Raw genomic sequence first — 11,302 nt, 5'->3', positions numbered from 1 at the left:
TATTAGCAGTCACTTTTAAAATCAGAACACAGAAGAGATCCCTAGACTGGGCTGTTCCCAGAAAAAAGGTTTTCCCTCTCCCCAGTCCAGGCAGGTAGGAATGTCTGCAGAGACCCCTGGACACACAGGGACCCCTGCCAAGCTTTTTCTGCTCTGTCTGTTGGGGAAGGGGGCTACAAGTCAGTCCTGGTGGTATGGGGGAGGGGAGTGGTACAGCAGTGACAGGAATAATGCCAGTGTCCTGCTGAGCGGGAAAGGAGAGGGCAGAACCCAGACTCGAAGGCCCACCTGTGGAGTGGGTCTGAGATTCCCAGCCTGTGTTCTCGGTCAGCTTGTCTATTGTTATCAAATGCGGGCTGGGCCCTGGCGTCTGTGACTTCATCCCATGGTGGCTGGAGTCTGGGGTAAAACTCATGGTTGTCCCAAAGGTGCAGGCAAACTCCACCCCGGGGAGCTGTTGTGCCTGCATTGCCGGGTTGCTGATCGACTGACTGAGTGGTGCCGTGTACTTTTGTCGCAAGAACCATAACCATAACGACAGCCACACAGCATGGACCTAGCGTGTGCTTAGCTCTGGACAAGACATGGATGGAGGCAGACGTGCTTCCTGCCTGCTGCGCTTAGTGCACTAGTGCTAAGGACAGACATGAAGGGCTTGGGAAAGGCATGAAGATGCATGGAGTCCAGGAGAGAGGATAAGAAAAACAAGCATTTTGTGCTGGGTTGAATTGCGTTGTCGTTTTTAGAGGCATTTCGTGATCCGTGGTTGCCCTCCCGCGAAGAGCGAGTCTGCAGAAGGATTCGGAAGGTGGGTGAGAGTTGAGGGAATTTGAATTCCATAATTACGACTCGAATTTCTGCAATCAGCTCGCGGCTGTGTTGCCTGCTCTTGCCAGAGAAACGCCATGCAGCGCCGCGCCAAGTCGGATGGAAGTGGGTTAGGGTATTACATAAGCCCTTGCGGGAGGGAAGATGGTCTTTTATGTGTGTTTCTTTTGCAGCGGCGGCGGCGAGCGCGGCTCAGGTTGATTTAGAATACGGGTGACAGTGGCCTGGCGCGAGCCCACTGCTGACGAAAGCGGCTTATCCCGCGCGGTTTCCATGGAGACGAGCCGGAGCCGCGGCGGCGGCGGGGCTGTCAGCGAGCGCGGCGGAGCTGGCGCGTCCGCGGGGGTCTGCAGGAGGAAGGCGGAGGCCGGGGCCGGGACCCTCGCGGCAGACATGGACTTGCATTGTGACTGTGCCGCCGAAACGCCGGCCGCCGAGCCGCCGTCGGGGAAGATTAATAAAGCTGCCTTCAAATTATTCAAGAAAAGGAAATCGGGTGGCACCATGCCCAGCATTTTTGGGGTCAAAAACAAAGGGGACGGGAAAAGCTCGGGTCCGACAGGTCTGGTGAGGAGCAGGACCCACGACGGCCTGGCCGAGGTGCTGGTGCTGGAGAGCGGCCGGAAGGAGGAGCCGCGCGGCGGGGGCGACCGTGGCGGGGGCGGCGGGGGGCGGCCGAATCCCGGGCCCCCCAGAGCCGCAGGGCCCGGCGGGGGCTCCCTCGCCAGCAGCTCGGTGGCCAAGTCGCACAGCTTCTTCTCGCTGCTGAAGAAGAACGGGCGCTCGGAAAACGGCAAGGGAGAGCCGGCAGACGCGAGCAAGGCCGGCGGCAAACAAAAGCGGGGGCTGCGGGGGCTGTTCAGCGGCATGCGCTGGCACCGGAAAGACAAGCGGGCCAAGGCGGAGGCCGCGGAGGGGCGCGCGACCGGGGGCGGCCTGATCCTGCCCGGCTCGCTCACCGCCAGCCTGGAGTGCGTCAAGGAGGAGACGCCCCGAGCCGCGCGCGAGCCGGAGGAGCCCAGCCAGGACGCCCCGCGAGACCCAGCAGGTGAGCCCGCAGGGGGAGAGGAGGTGCCCGCCCCCGCCGACCGCGCCCCAGCGCGGAGCTGCCCAGAGGCCGAGGGCCCCGCGCGCCCCGGCGACACCGGCGCCCGGGGAGAGGACGCCGCGGGGCATAGGCGCGCCGAGAAGCCCCGGGGACCCCCCGAGCCGGGGCCCGGGGAGGTCCGCACGGCCGAGGACGCTTCCAGGACGGGGGCCGTTCCGGTAAAGACGGTCCCCCTTATCGACTCCGAAGGCGGCAGCGGCCGGGCACCCGCCGCCCCGGACCCCGCCTCTGCGGATCCACCCTCAGACCCGTCGGCAGATCGTATTTGTTTGATGTTTTCTGACGTGACTTCACTGAAAAGCTTTGACTCTCTTACAGGCTGTGGAGATATTATTGCAGACCAAGAGGAAGAGGCAGGTCCCAGCTGTGACAAGCATGCCCCCGGGCCAGGCAAGCCGGCTCTCTCTAAAAAGAACCCCGGCGTGGTGGCCTACCAGGGAGGCGGGGAAGAGATGGCCAGCCCGGACGAGGTGGACGACACCTATCTGCAGGAGTTCTGGGACATGCTGTCCCAGACCGAGGAGCAGAGCCCCGGGCCCCAGGAGGGCGCGGCCAAGGTGGCAGCTGCGCTGGAAACCAAGGTGGCGCCCGAAACCCCCAAAGACACCAGGTGTGTGGAAGCGGCCAAGGACGCGTCCTCGGTCAAGCGCAGGAGGCTCAACCGGATTCCCATCGAGCCCCATCCGAAGGAGGAGCCCAAGCACCCGGAGAAGGAGCAGCAGGAAGGCGTCCCCAACAGCGACGAGGGCTATTGGGACTCCACCACGCCGGGCCCGGAGGAAGACAGCTCGAGCAGCGGGAAGAAGGCGGGCCTCCCCCGGGATAGCTACAGCGGGGACGCGCTCTACGATCTCTATGCTGACCCGGACGGAAGTCCAGCAACCCTTCCTGGAGGGAAGGACAACGAGGAGACGTCCTGCCTGTCCCGGTTAAAGCCCGTATCTCCAGGCACCATCACTTGTCCACTGCGAACACCAGGCAGCTTGCTGAAGGACTCTAAGATCCCTATTAGCATCAAGCACCTGACCAACCTTCCATCTAGCCATCCCGTGGTGCACCAGCAACCCTCCAGGAGTGAGATGCCCAGAACAAAAATCCCGGTTTCCAAAGTGCTGGTCCGCAGAGTCAGCAACCGGGCCTTGGCTGGGACCACCATCAGGGCAACGGCCTGCCACGACAGTGCCAAAAAGTTGTGAGGTCTTCCAGGCCAAAGTGGATGGGCCACATGTCAAGGAATACAACTTTTCCCTGGAAACCACTGAAGTTAGTTTTGCTTTTCCTAAAGAAAGTCTTTTAGGACACCACCCGTCCCCGCCTGCTCCAGAGCATGGACCGAGGAGGTCTTTGTGCCCTGAGCAGGGACAGGATAACACCAGAAAGAGGGATGCTACACTTGGGATTCTCCTCTCAGGATAAGTCCCTGAGAATTATTTTCAAGCACTTTTTTCTTTTTTACCTTTAAGTTTTTCTTCTTTTTTCTTTACTATAGTGAACACTTGGAAGTCACCTTTACTTGCCTTTGCAGAAAACAGGACTTAGCCAAACCTAAATAAGAGTCATGCCTGGATATTGGGATGAGCCAGTGTCCAGAGGCCTGAAGGAACCACTGAAGAACCAGAGGAGATCTCCTCTTCCAAGACAGATTTCCTTCCTTCCCTTCTTTCTTCTTTCCTTTCCAGGAAAAAAGAAAAGAAAAGGAAAAAAAGAAAGAGCCTTTGCTGTATCACTGTGTGGAAAACACCTCCAAAGCTGAAAGAGCCAGGTATTTACCTGATGAGCAGAGGGGACCACTGATTGGCAGAAAACTTCCCTACTTCAGTTGCTAGATATGCAAATTGATAAGTATCTAACACTAGGAAAATAAAGGCGGGTTTTGGTTTGGTTGATTTCAATAATTTGTTTGGGGAGATATAAAAGGCTCAGGAGAGCAGGCTTTTGGTTTTATTTGTTTCTTCCCCCACCCAGTGCAGAAATCAGGATCAGGGAAAGATTTTACTAAATGCCAATAGATACAGTATTTAAGCGTTTATAAGCTGAAACCTTCTCATGTGAAGATAATGCATAGTTTACAGTTTATCCAGCTGTTAACATTTTGTAATCGTCAATAATCTAGAATATAAAATCCAGTCTTACAGCTAGACGTGATGACGGTCCCCAAACCATTGACGTTCTATTATGTACTGTAATGGGAAGAGATTCTGATTTTGTTTTATGTGGGTTCTCTGGTTCTCAAAACAGCAACAACAACAAATCTATTGTGCTGGTGTCCCAGAGGAATGGCTCTGCCTTGTTTTGGGTAAGAGTCTGTTTCTCACCCCAAAGCCTCTTTTCAGATATTTTTTTTAACCTTGGTTATAAAATTTTGGATCCAACCATTCCTCAATATGGTGAGTGCAAAATGAGGAACACATAAAGAAAAACAATAGAAAGATACAGTTTTTCACATCATTTGCCTTTTGCTTTATGGACTTATGATGAAGACAAGTGTGTGCAGAATATGATATTGGCAAGCTTATGTATTGTATAGCCTTCATGCCAAGATTTTTTTTGAAAAGTCGTTTGTCTCTTTGTATGTTTTCTAATATTTCAGATGAAACATCTGTTTCAGAAAGGGTTATTATATGCCTAGTTTCAATGATAAACTGAAGCAGTTCCTAGAATGCTATTAGTGTCTAATGATGAAATTAATATCCTTTTTTAAATACACTTCAGTGTATTTAATCAAAAGACCAGAGCTTCTACTAGCAGGTGATTCATCATAGCAGGAAGATTATGCATATTCAAGTGAAACTACACATATGTAAATGACATGAACACTTCTGTATAAGTCTCATTTCCAGAGAGATTGCATTAGTAATGAACTGTTATTACATGCTTTTTAAGTTTGTTTTCTGTTTCGTAAATGAAAGACTAAGGCAAGTTAAATATCTGAAAACCTATTTTAATAATATGAAGAAAGTAACAAAATAAATGGGCATCAAAGGAAAGCAAATTTGAGCCAGTAGCAGAAAGTAGGCCATTCCCCATTTTAAATTTGCAGTGATTCAATTAGGAGAGGTTTGCTGAATTTCTTCATTAGTCATATGACTGGCTTTTATTGCATTGTCTCAGATCCATAATGCTTTTTCAAAGTAATCTTTTAATATTTAATTTCTTTATGTGTGTAGCTGAGGCCCTATATGCAGTCATAGCCTTAAGCATTCTGAACACACGACCAGGAATTCATGTGAGCATCTCACACTCACGTGCTCTTGCACACAACTGTGTACAGACTAACAGACAAAAGACATCTACTCTAGATTTGAAAATTATTTTTGAAATTATTTCTGTATTAAACAAGGGATTTAAATTTGATTTCATGCCGATAGTACTATTTAGACTCAAAATACATTCATCTTCCCCTAGTGAATGGAGAAAATATAAATTTTATTCCTAGCTGTAAAACAAAGGATCTTGATTTCCTTGTGGTACATTTTCCTGCAAGGGTTATATTCTCCTTTGCATGAATCCACGGCAAGGTTATGTTCGTTCATTTGTTCAGTTGTACAGGAAAGTTAAGAATACCTGAAAAACTTATGAGAACATTGTAATAGTAAAGGCAATCTATTTCTTAAGCAGTAGAAGAGAAGTTTTTGCTTTCCTAATTTTCGGACTTATTCCTCCATTTACATCGTTATGCTGTGTCTCCTCTTTATAAGAAAAGGAACACGTGAGCAAAGTTTATCTTAATTTCCACTGGCCTGTCAATTAACCAGTTATAAGAGGTATAAAATATTTTCTTTTTAAATTTATATTTTCCACTTTTTTTTTGCCTTATATTTTTAAGAATTGCACCCACACCAATCAAATAAAGGATTTGGGCAATGAATTAAGCAGCCTCAATCACTTGATGGGAAATCCCTGGAGTGGCAGGAAGAGTGGATTCTCAACTTTTTCCAACCGTGGAAAAGGGATCATAGTTGCTTTCTTGTGCCAAGGGCTACTTTCTCTCATTTGTGTTCATGGAGATTGTTTTTTCAAGAATTTTCCTAGATTTACATTCCAATTTTTATTAATGCATTATATCTAATGACATTGTGAAGATGATTCAGGCCCATATTTGCTGACTTTTTAAGGGAAGGATTAGATAGAGGCTAATTGTATCTTTCCCATGTATGTATATTCTAAGATAGTTGGTTGATTGACTTCCTTTGGTTGAAAAGCTGCCCAAATTAGACAGGAAAAAGTCCAATCAACTGTTGGACAAAAATGTATCAGTTGGTTTAATAGCTCTGCACAAAGATAGCCTGACTTTAATGTCTATATTACACATACACTGTTATTTGAAACACTCTGCTTTAGTACAGATGGTGGTTGATGCTTTTAGCCTGCCATTAGCACCAACTGGGAGAAATTTTACTACAGCATTTGAAATAATCACAAGAGGAAATAGATTTTTTTATTTTATCTAAAAACAACAATAGAATATAGAATACAAAGGACTTCCTTTAGATACATTTTCCACACATTATCTGCTTATTTAAATACAAAGGGTTTAATATCTATGAAGGTAATAACTCACTGTGTTGAAAGGATTTATTTCTTCATCTCAGAGGTAGTCTTCAAGTATTTGCAATTAAACCGTATGCAAATAGCCCTTTGCTTACACATTATCCAGGTAAAAAGACTATGTCAGGTGTTGAGATTTCTTTGAATTTTCTAAGAGTTTTCATTATTTACACCTTTGTCAGATTAATTTTAAAGGCGACTCCTGACTGTTAGCTTGGTGTGAAGAGATCCACTCAGGCAGCTCGTGTCTCCTAAGTGCCCTCAGACAGCAGTGACGGGACACTTCACATGACGCTAGCATGTTTGCTCTGTCCGCATGGCAGAATGCATTCCCTGCTGTTAGTCATCTAGATTTCTCTCCTGAATTACAAATAATGAATTTGGCTCCCCTGATGCTTGGTTTCTACTGAGACCTGTTCCAGTCCATTCACATATGCTTTGCTCCCCTTCTCATCGTTAAGATATTAATTCAAGAAGTTTTTTGCTGTTAAGCATAAGGAAAAAGCATCACAATTGCCTCGTCTCATCACTGAGGAAAGCTAGTTTAAAGTATCTGAGTGACATAAGAGAAAAAACCCAAATACCTCACCTAACCCAGTTTCCCTTTCCCCGCCTCCAGGCAGAGCAAGGAAAGGAACAGTTCTTATTTGTGTAAACTCAGCCTTAGAAAATTTCAATTCATAACACACAAAAATATTTATGAAACGGTTTGGGACCAAGGGGGTAGTATGGTAGACGGGTGTTGTATAGAGCCTGTGTGGGGAAGCAGAAGGCAAGGGTGTAGTTCACAGGCAGAAGCGAGCTGTAACACTGTCAGTGCAGTGTGTAAGGGTGGCTCCTCACAGGCGGCCATCGATTGTGAGACCTCATCTTGGTCTGCAGATTTCCTGGTGGCTGTCATGCATTGCTTCTCAAAATCCTTGCACTGTGATAGGGATTTAAAGGAGACAGATTGTTGCAACAATAGCCACTTCTAAGGAATGTTTTTATGTCACTGCAGATGATGTTTTTAAGAGGTGATTCAGAATGATAGTTTCATGATTACGGAAAGGAGTTCCTTCTCAAACTGCCAAAGGAAAGATGAAAATAGTCACGAAGCTTCCAGAACTGAAATTGGGCACCTTTCATCATTGATATTTACTTTAATTCAATACCACACACATTTATGGGGCATCTACTGTATCGAATACTTAATAAAACCCCTCAGTTTGGAGCTCACACCTAAGCTGTGCTGTAACTGGATTTTCTTAATATACATTAAAAACACAAAACAATTTTATTTTACATTTGTTTGGTATTTGCATTTGTTGCTTACAGTTTGTGGGGTGAAGCAGAGTGGTGTGAGGCCGAGGAAGGGCGCTATGAATTAAGCCACACGAATGCCTCTAAAAAAATAGTAAATATAACAATGGTTAACATTAGTTGAATACTTACGATATGTCAGGCACTGCTAGGAGATTTAGAAATAATTACTTAGTCCTCTTAACAGCCATATGGGGTAGGTAATATTATCTCTCCAGTATGACAGCTTTAATTCATCCTTTTTGTTTCTATCCCTTTCCATCTCTCTCTCTCTTTTTTCCCCTAGTCTCTAGGACAAGGATATAAACTCTTTAGTGATTTGCAGTAATAGAAGAGCTAAGTACTGCTTAGTGTCATTGTCAGCTCACTTCTAATAGAAAGAGCTAACCCATGTCCATGCAGCTGCAAATTAGTTTTGTGTCTGAGATGACGGTGCTCACAATCATGTGCAGGGAACCCTGCCACTATGCTACGCTGAGTAGGCAAACATTGGCCTTCCCTTGGACGGATCCTCTTCTCTTAGGATTAACATGGGAAGTACAGACAGAAATCTCTTCTGTTGTCATGACGATATTTCTTCCCTGATAGGGTATCATGCATTCCAAGCGTGTTTGTTTCATTTGTTTTTATTCCTACCTTACGCCCAGTCCTGGTGGGTTCTGGGTGGCCTATGCATATGTGTGTGTGTTTTAATTGAAGTAAGAATATTGAATATGAGATCTACCCTCTTTTTTTTGTTTGAGATGGAGTCTCATTCTGTCACCCAGGCTGGAGTGCAGTGGCGTGATCTCAGCTCATTGTAACCTCCACCTCCCAGGTTCAAGCGATTCTCCTGCCTCAGCCTCCCAAGTAGCTGAGACTACAGGCGTGCACCACCACGCCTGTTAGTTTTTGTATTTTTACTAGAGACAGGGTTTCACCATGTTGGCCAGGCTGGTCTCAAACTCCTGACCTCAAGTGATCTGCCCACCTCCACCTCCAAAGTGTGGGGATTATAGGCATGAGCCACTGCGCCCAGCCTACCTTTTTTAATTTTTAAGTACACAATAGAGTATTGTTAACTATAGCCACAGTGTTGTACAGCAAATCTCTCTAACCTATGCATCCTGCGTAACTGAAACTCTATGCCCATTGAACAGCAGCCCCTCATTTCCTCCCCCATCAGCCCCTGGCAACCATCGTTCTACTCTCTGCTTCTATGAGTTTGGCTATTTTAGATCCCTTATAGAAGTGAGAACGCGCAGTATTTGTCCTTCTGTGACTGGCTTATTTCATTGAGTATAACATCCCCCAAGTTTACCCATGTTGTTGCATATGGCAGGATTTCCTTCTTTTTTCAGGCTGAATAATATTTCCTTATATGTATATGCTGCATTTTTAAAAACCCATTCATCCACTGACAGACATTTACATTATTTTCACATCTTGGCTATTGTGAGTAATGCTACAATGAGCAAGGGAGTGAAAATATCTCTTAAGATCCTGATTTCAGTTTTTTAAAATAAATACCCAGAAGTGGAATTACTGGGTCATTCATATGGTAATTCTAATTAAAAATAGAATTATTTTTAATTTCTGGAAGAACTTCTGTGCTGCTTTCCACAGTGGTTTCATCTGTTTACATACTTAGCAATGGTGCATAAGGATTCCAATTTCTCCACATCTTTGCCATCTTGTTATCTGTGTTTGTTTAAATGACAGCTGTTTGAGTTGTCCCTTGCCTTGATGCAATTCTGAACTTCAGAAATAAGCACCTGGCTCCTTTAAAAGCCGTCCATCCTATGTTGTGTCCACAGCCACAGAATCCTGTCCTACATTTTCTGATTCATTAACTCATTCAACTAATAGCTATTGAACACCTTCAATAAGTCAGTCACCATGAAGATGAGTATTTTATATTGAATTCTATTAACATATCCTCTATGTTTACTATGGTGCCAGAGAGGATGCTGTGTGCTTTTTTTTTACATTGTTATCTTTACTGTTCACAAGAACCATGTAAGGTAGGTATTGGTAAAATTGGGTAATTTTGGAAATTCTTCAATCATCGAGTAGAATAACTTTCTGCTCTATGTGAGAAGATATGTTTTAAATAAGATATGGCTTAGGTTTCTGGTTACTTGAGACATATTATACTTTCTCAGATACTCTCAGACCTGAATCATTTAACAAAATAAAGCAGAAATACTAAAAATATCTGGTTCAATAGATAGAGGCATGGAGTAGACATGCGGAGAATGCTTGTTCACTTGCCTTGAAATGGCTCCAGGTGGCCTGAAGGAATCAATGAACCTTCTCAAATATCTATATTATAACCATTGGTCCCTACTACACATTTATTTCTAAATAAAGGAGGAGAAACTCTAGCAAAGTAATATTTAACATTTTCACTGCTTCCAGGATAAATCTTACTGAATATGGAGGATCTGATAGTTGTAGGTCTATCAGGAATATCAGGGAAAATGCTTTTGATGTTGTAGGCAAAGTAGATTCCTATCATTTGTACTTGACACCAGCTACCTAGCAGGCTCATTGTGAACTTCAGGTTTTGCCCATGTTATTTATATAAAGTATCTTAGTGTAATATAGGGAATTGCAGGTTATTTGAAAATAGTAACAAAGAAAACCCGAACGAGAAACTCCATTTCTATAATTAGTTTTCCTGAAAGTCAGGCATGTCTTTGAGGACAAGCTTTTGGCGGTATTATTTTTGTGCACAGGAGGAAAATTGTTAGTAGGTTTATAGATATTATTTTTATAATAGAATGTTAAACCCCTGAAAAACATCAAAAATTGTCTCCTAGAACTAATTCTATGTTTTAAAAACTTGTTTTAAAAAGGGATTCTAAATAGCAATAGGGTCTTTTCTCCTTTCTCCACTCCAATGGTTTAATGGGATAGAGGAATCAATGTTTATATTTTTAAACCTGTAAATATTTTATTTTGGGTATTTTGTATATTTGTTGATATAATTCCATTTTGTGCATATGTACCATTGTGCATGTTGCTGTTTTTGATAGTCACTCTTTTAATGAATGTAAGAAGCTTGGACTAATAGCACTTTTCTTGTTCCGTTCAAACATCTGAAAATGAAACTACCACACTGCCATTTTAACTGTTGTGTTTAATTTCAGTCAATAAATTTTGTTGCTCCTTTGCATTTAAAGTGAATTCTGGTTATTATTTCTCCAGGATCAATTTTATTTCCAGTCTTTTCAATTTTTATAAATTATACTAATGATGGTGATAATCAGGAGATGATGATGTGTGCGACTGTCTTGTGGAAAGACCAATGGGAGGCCCATATTTCTTTCCACACTTTGTAAACAAGTGAAAAATTCCTTGTTTGGTTTGGGCAGCTGCCTTTTGAAAAGCTCATTTGTTATTCTGACTCTGATCTGAATTCTGAGCCCTTTACTTAGAAAATCTCCATTCCTCATCATCTCTCATGAGGCCGGCTAATCCGGGCTGACTGTCAGGTAGCAGCAACATTAGGGCCACTGGAATCTTTCTAAA

General features: G+C 44.4%; 1 protein-coding gene across 3 annotated transcripts; it reads left to right on the top strand.

Annotated features, from left to right (window-relative positions):
* The first annotated feature begins 424 nt into the window (after positions 1–424).
* On the top strand, positions 425–10,957 carry AMER2 (APC membrane recruitment protein 2). 3 transcript variants are annotated; one of them, XM_033236915.1, is made up of 3 exons: positions 425–808; positions 1,002–1,876; positions 2,255–10,957. In XM_033236915.1, the coding sequence occupies exons 2-3, from the start codon at positions 1,102–1,104 to the stop codon at positions 3,130–3,132; spliced, it is 1,653 nt and encodes a 550-aa protein (XP_033092806.1). In that variant the 5' UTR covers positions 425–808; positions 1,002–1,101; the 3' UTR covers positions 3,133–10,957. The 3 variants fall into 3 exon arrangements, with proteins under 3 accessions (XP_033092806.1, XP_033092789.1, XP_033092796.1); XM_033236898.1 differs by having other exon boundaries at positions 1,002–10,957; XM_033236905.1 differs by having other exon boundaries at positions 425–1,876.
* The last annotated feature ends 345 nt before the right edge of the window (positions 10,958–11,302 follow it).

The sequence above is a fragment of the Trachypithecus francoisi genome, unplaced genomic scaffold, assembly GCF_009764315.1.
Source record: "Trachypithecus francoisi isolate TF-2019V2 unplaced genomic scaffold, Tfra_2.0 Contig01461, whole genome shotgun sequence".
In the NCBI taxonomy this organism is placed as follows: Eukaryota; Metazoa; Chordata; class Mammalia; order Primates; family Cercopithecidae; genus Trachypithecus; species Trachypithecus francoisi.
The sequence above is the reverse complement of the archived record's forward strand: the minus strand, read 5'-3'. Positions and strand labels throughout refer to the sequence as shown.

What these genes read in the sequence shown, in the direction of transcription:
- AMER2 (XM_033236898.1), top strand. Translation starts at nt 1,102, where the DNA reads ATGGAGACGAGCCGGAGCCGCGGCGGCGGCGGGGCTGTCAGCGAGCGC.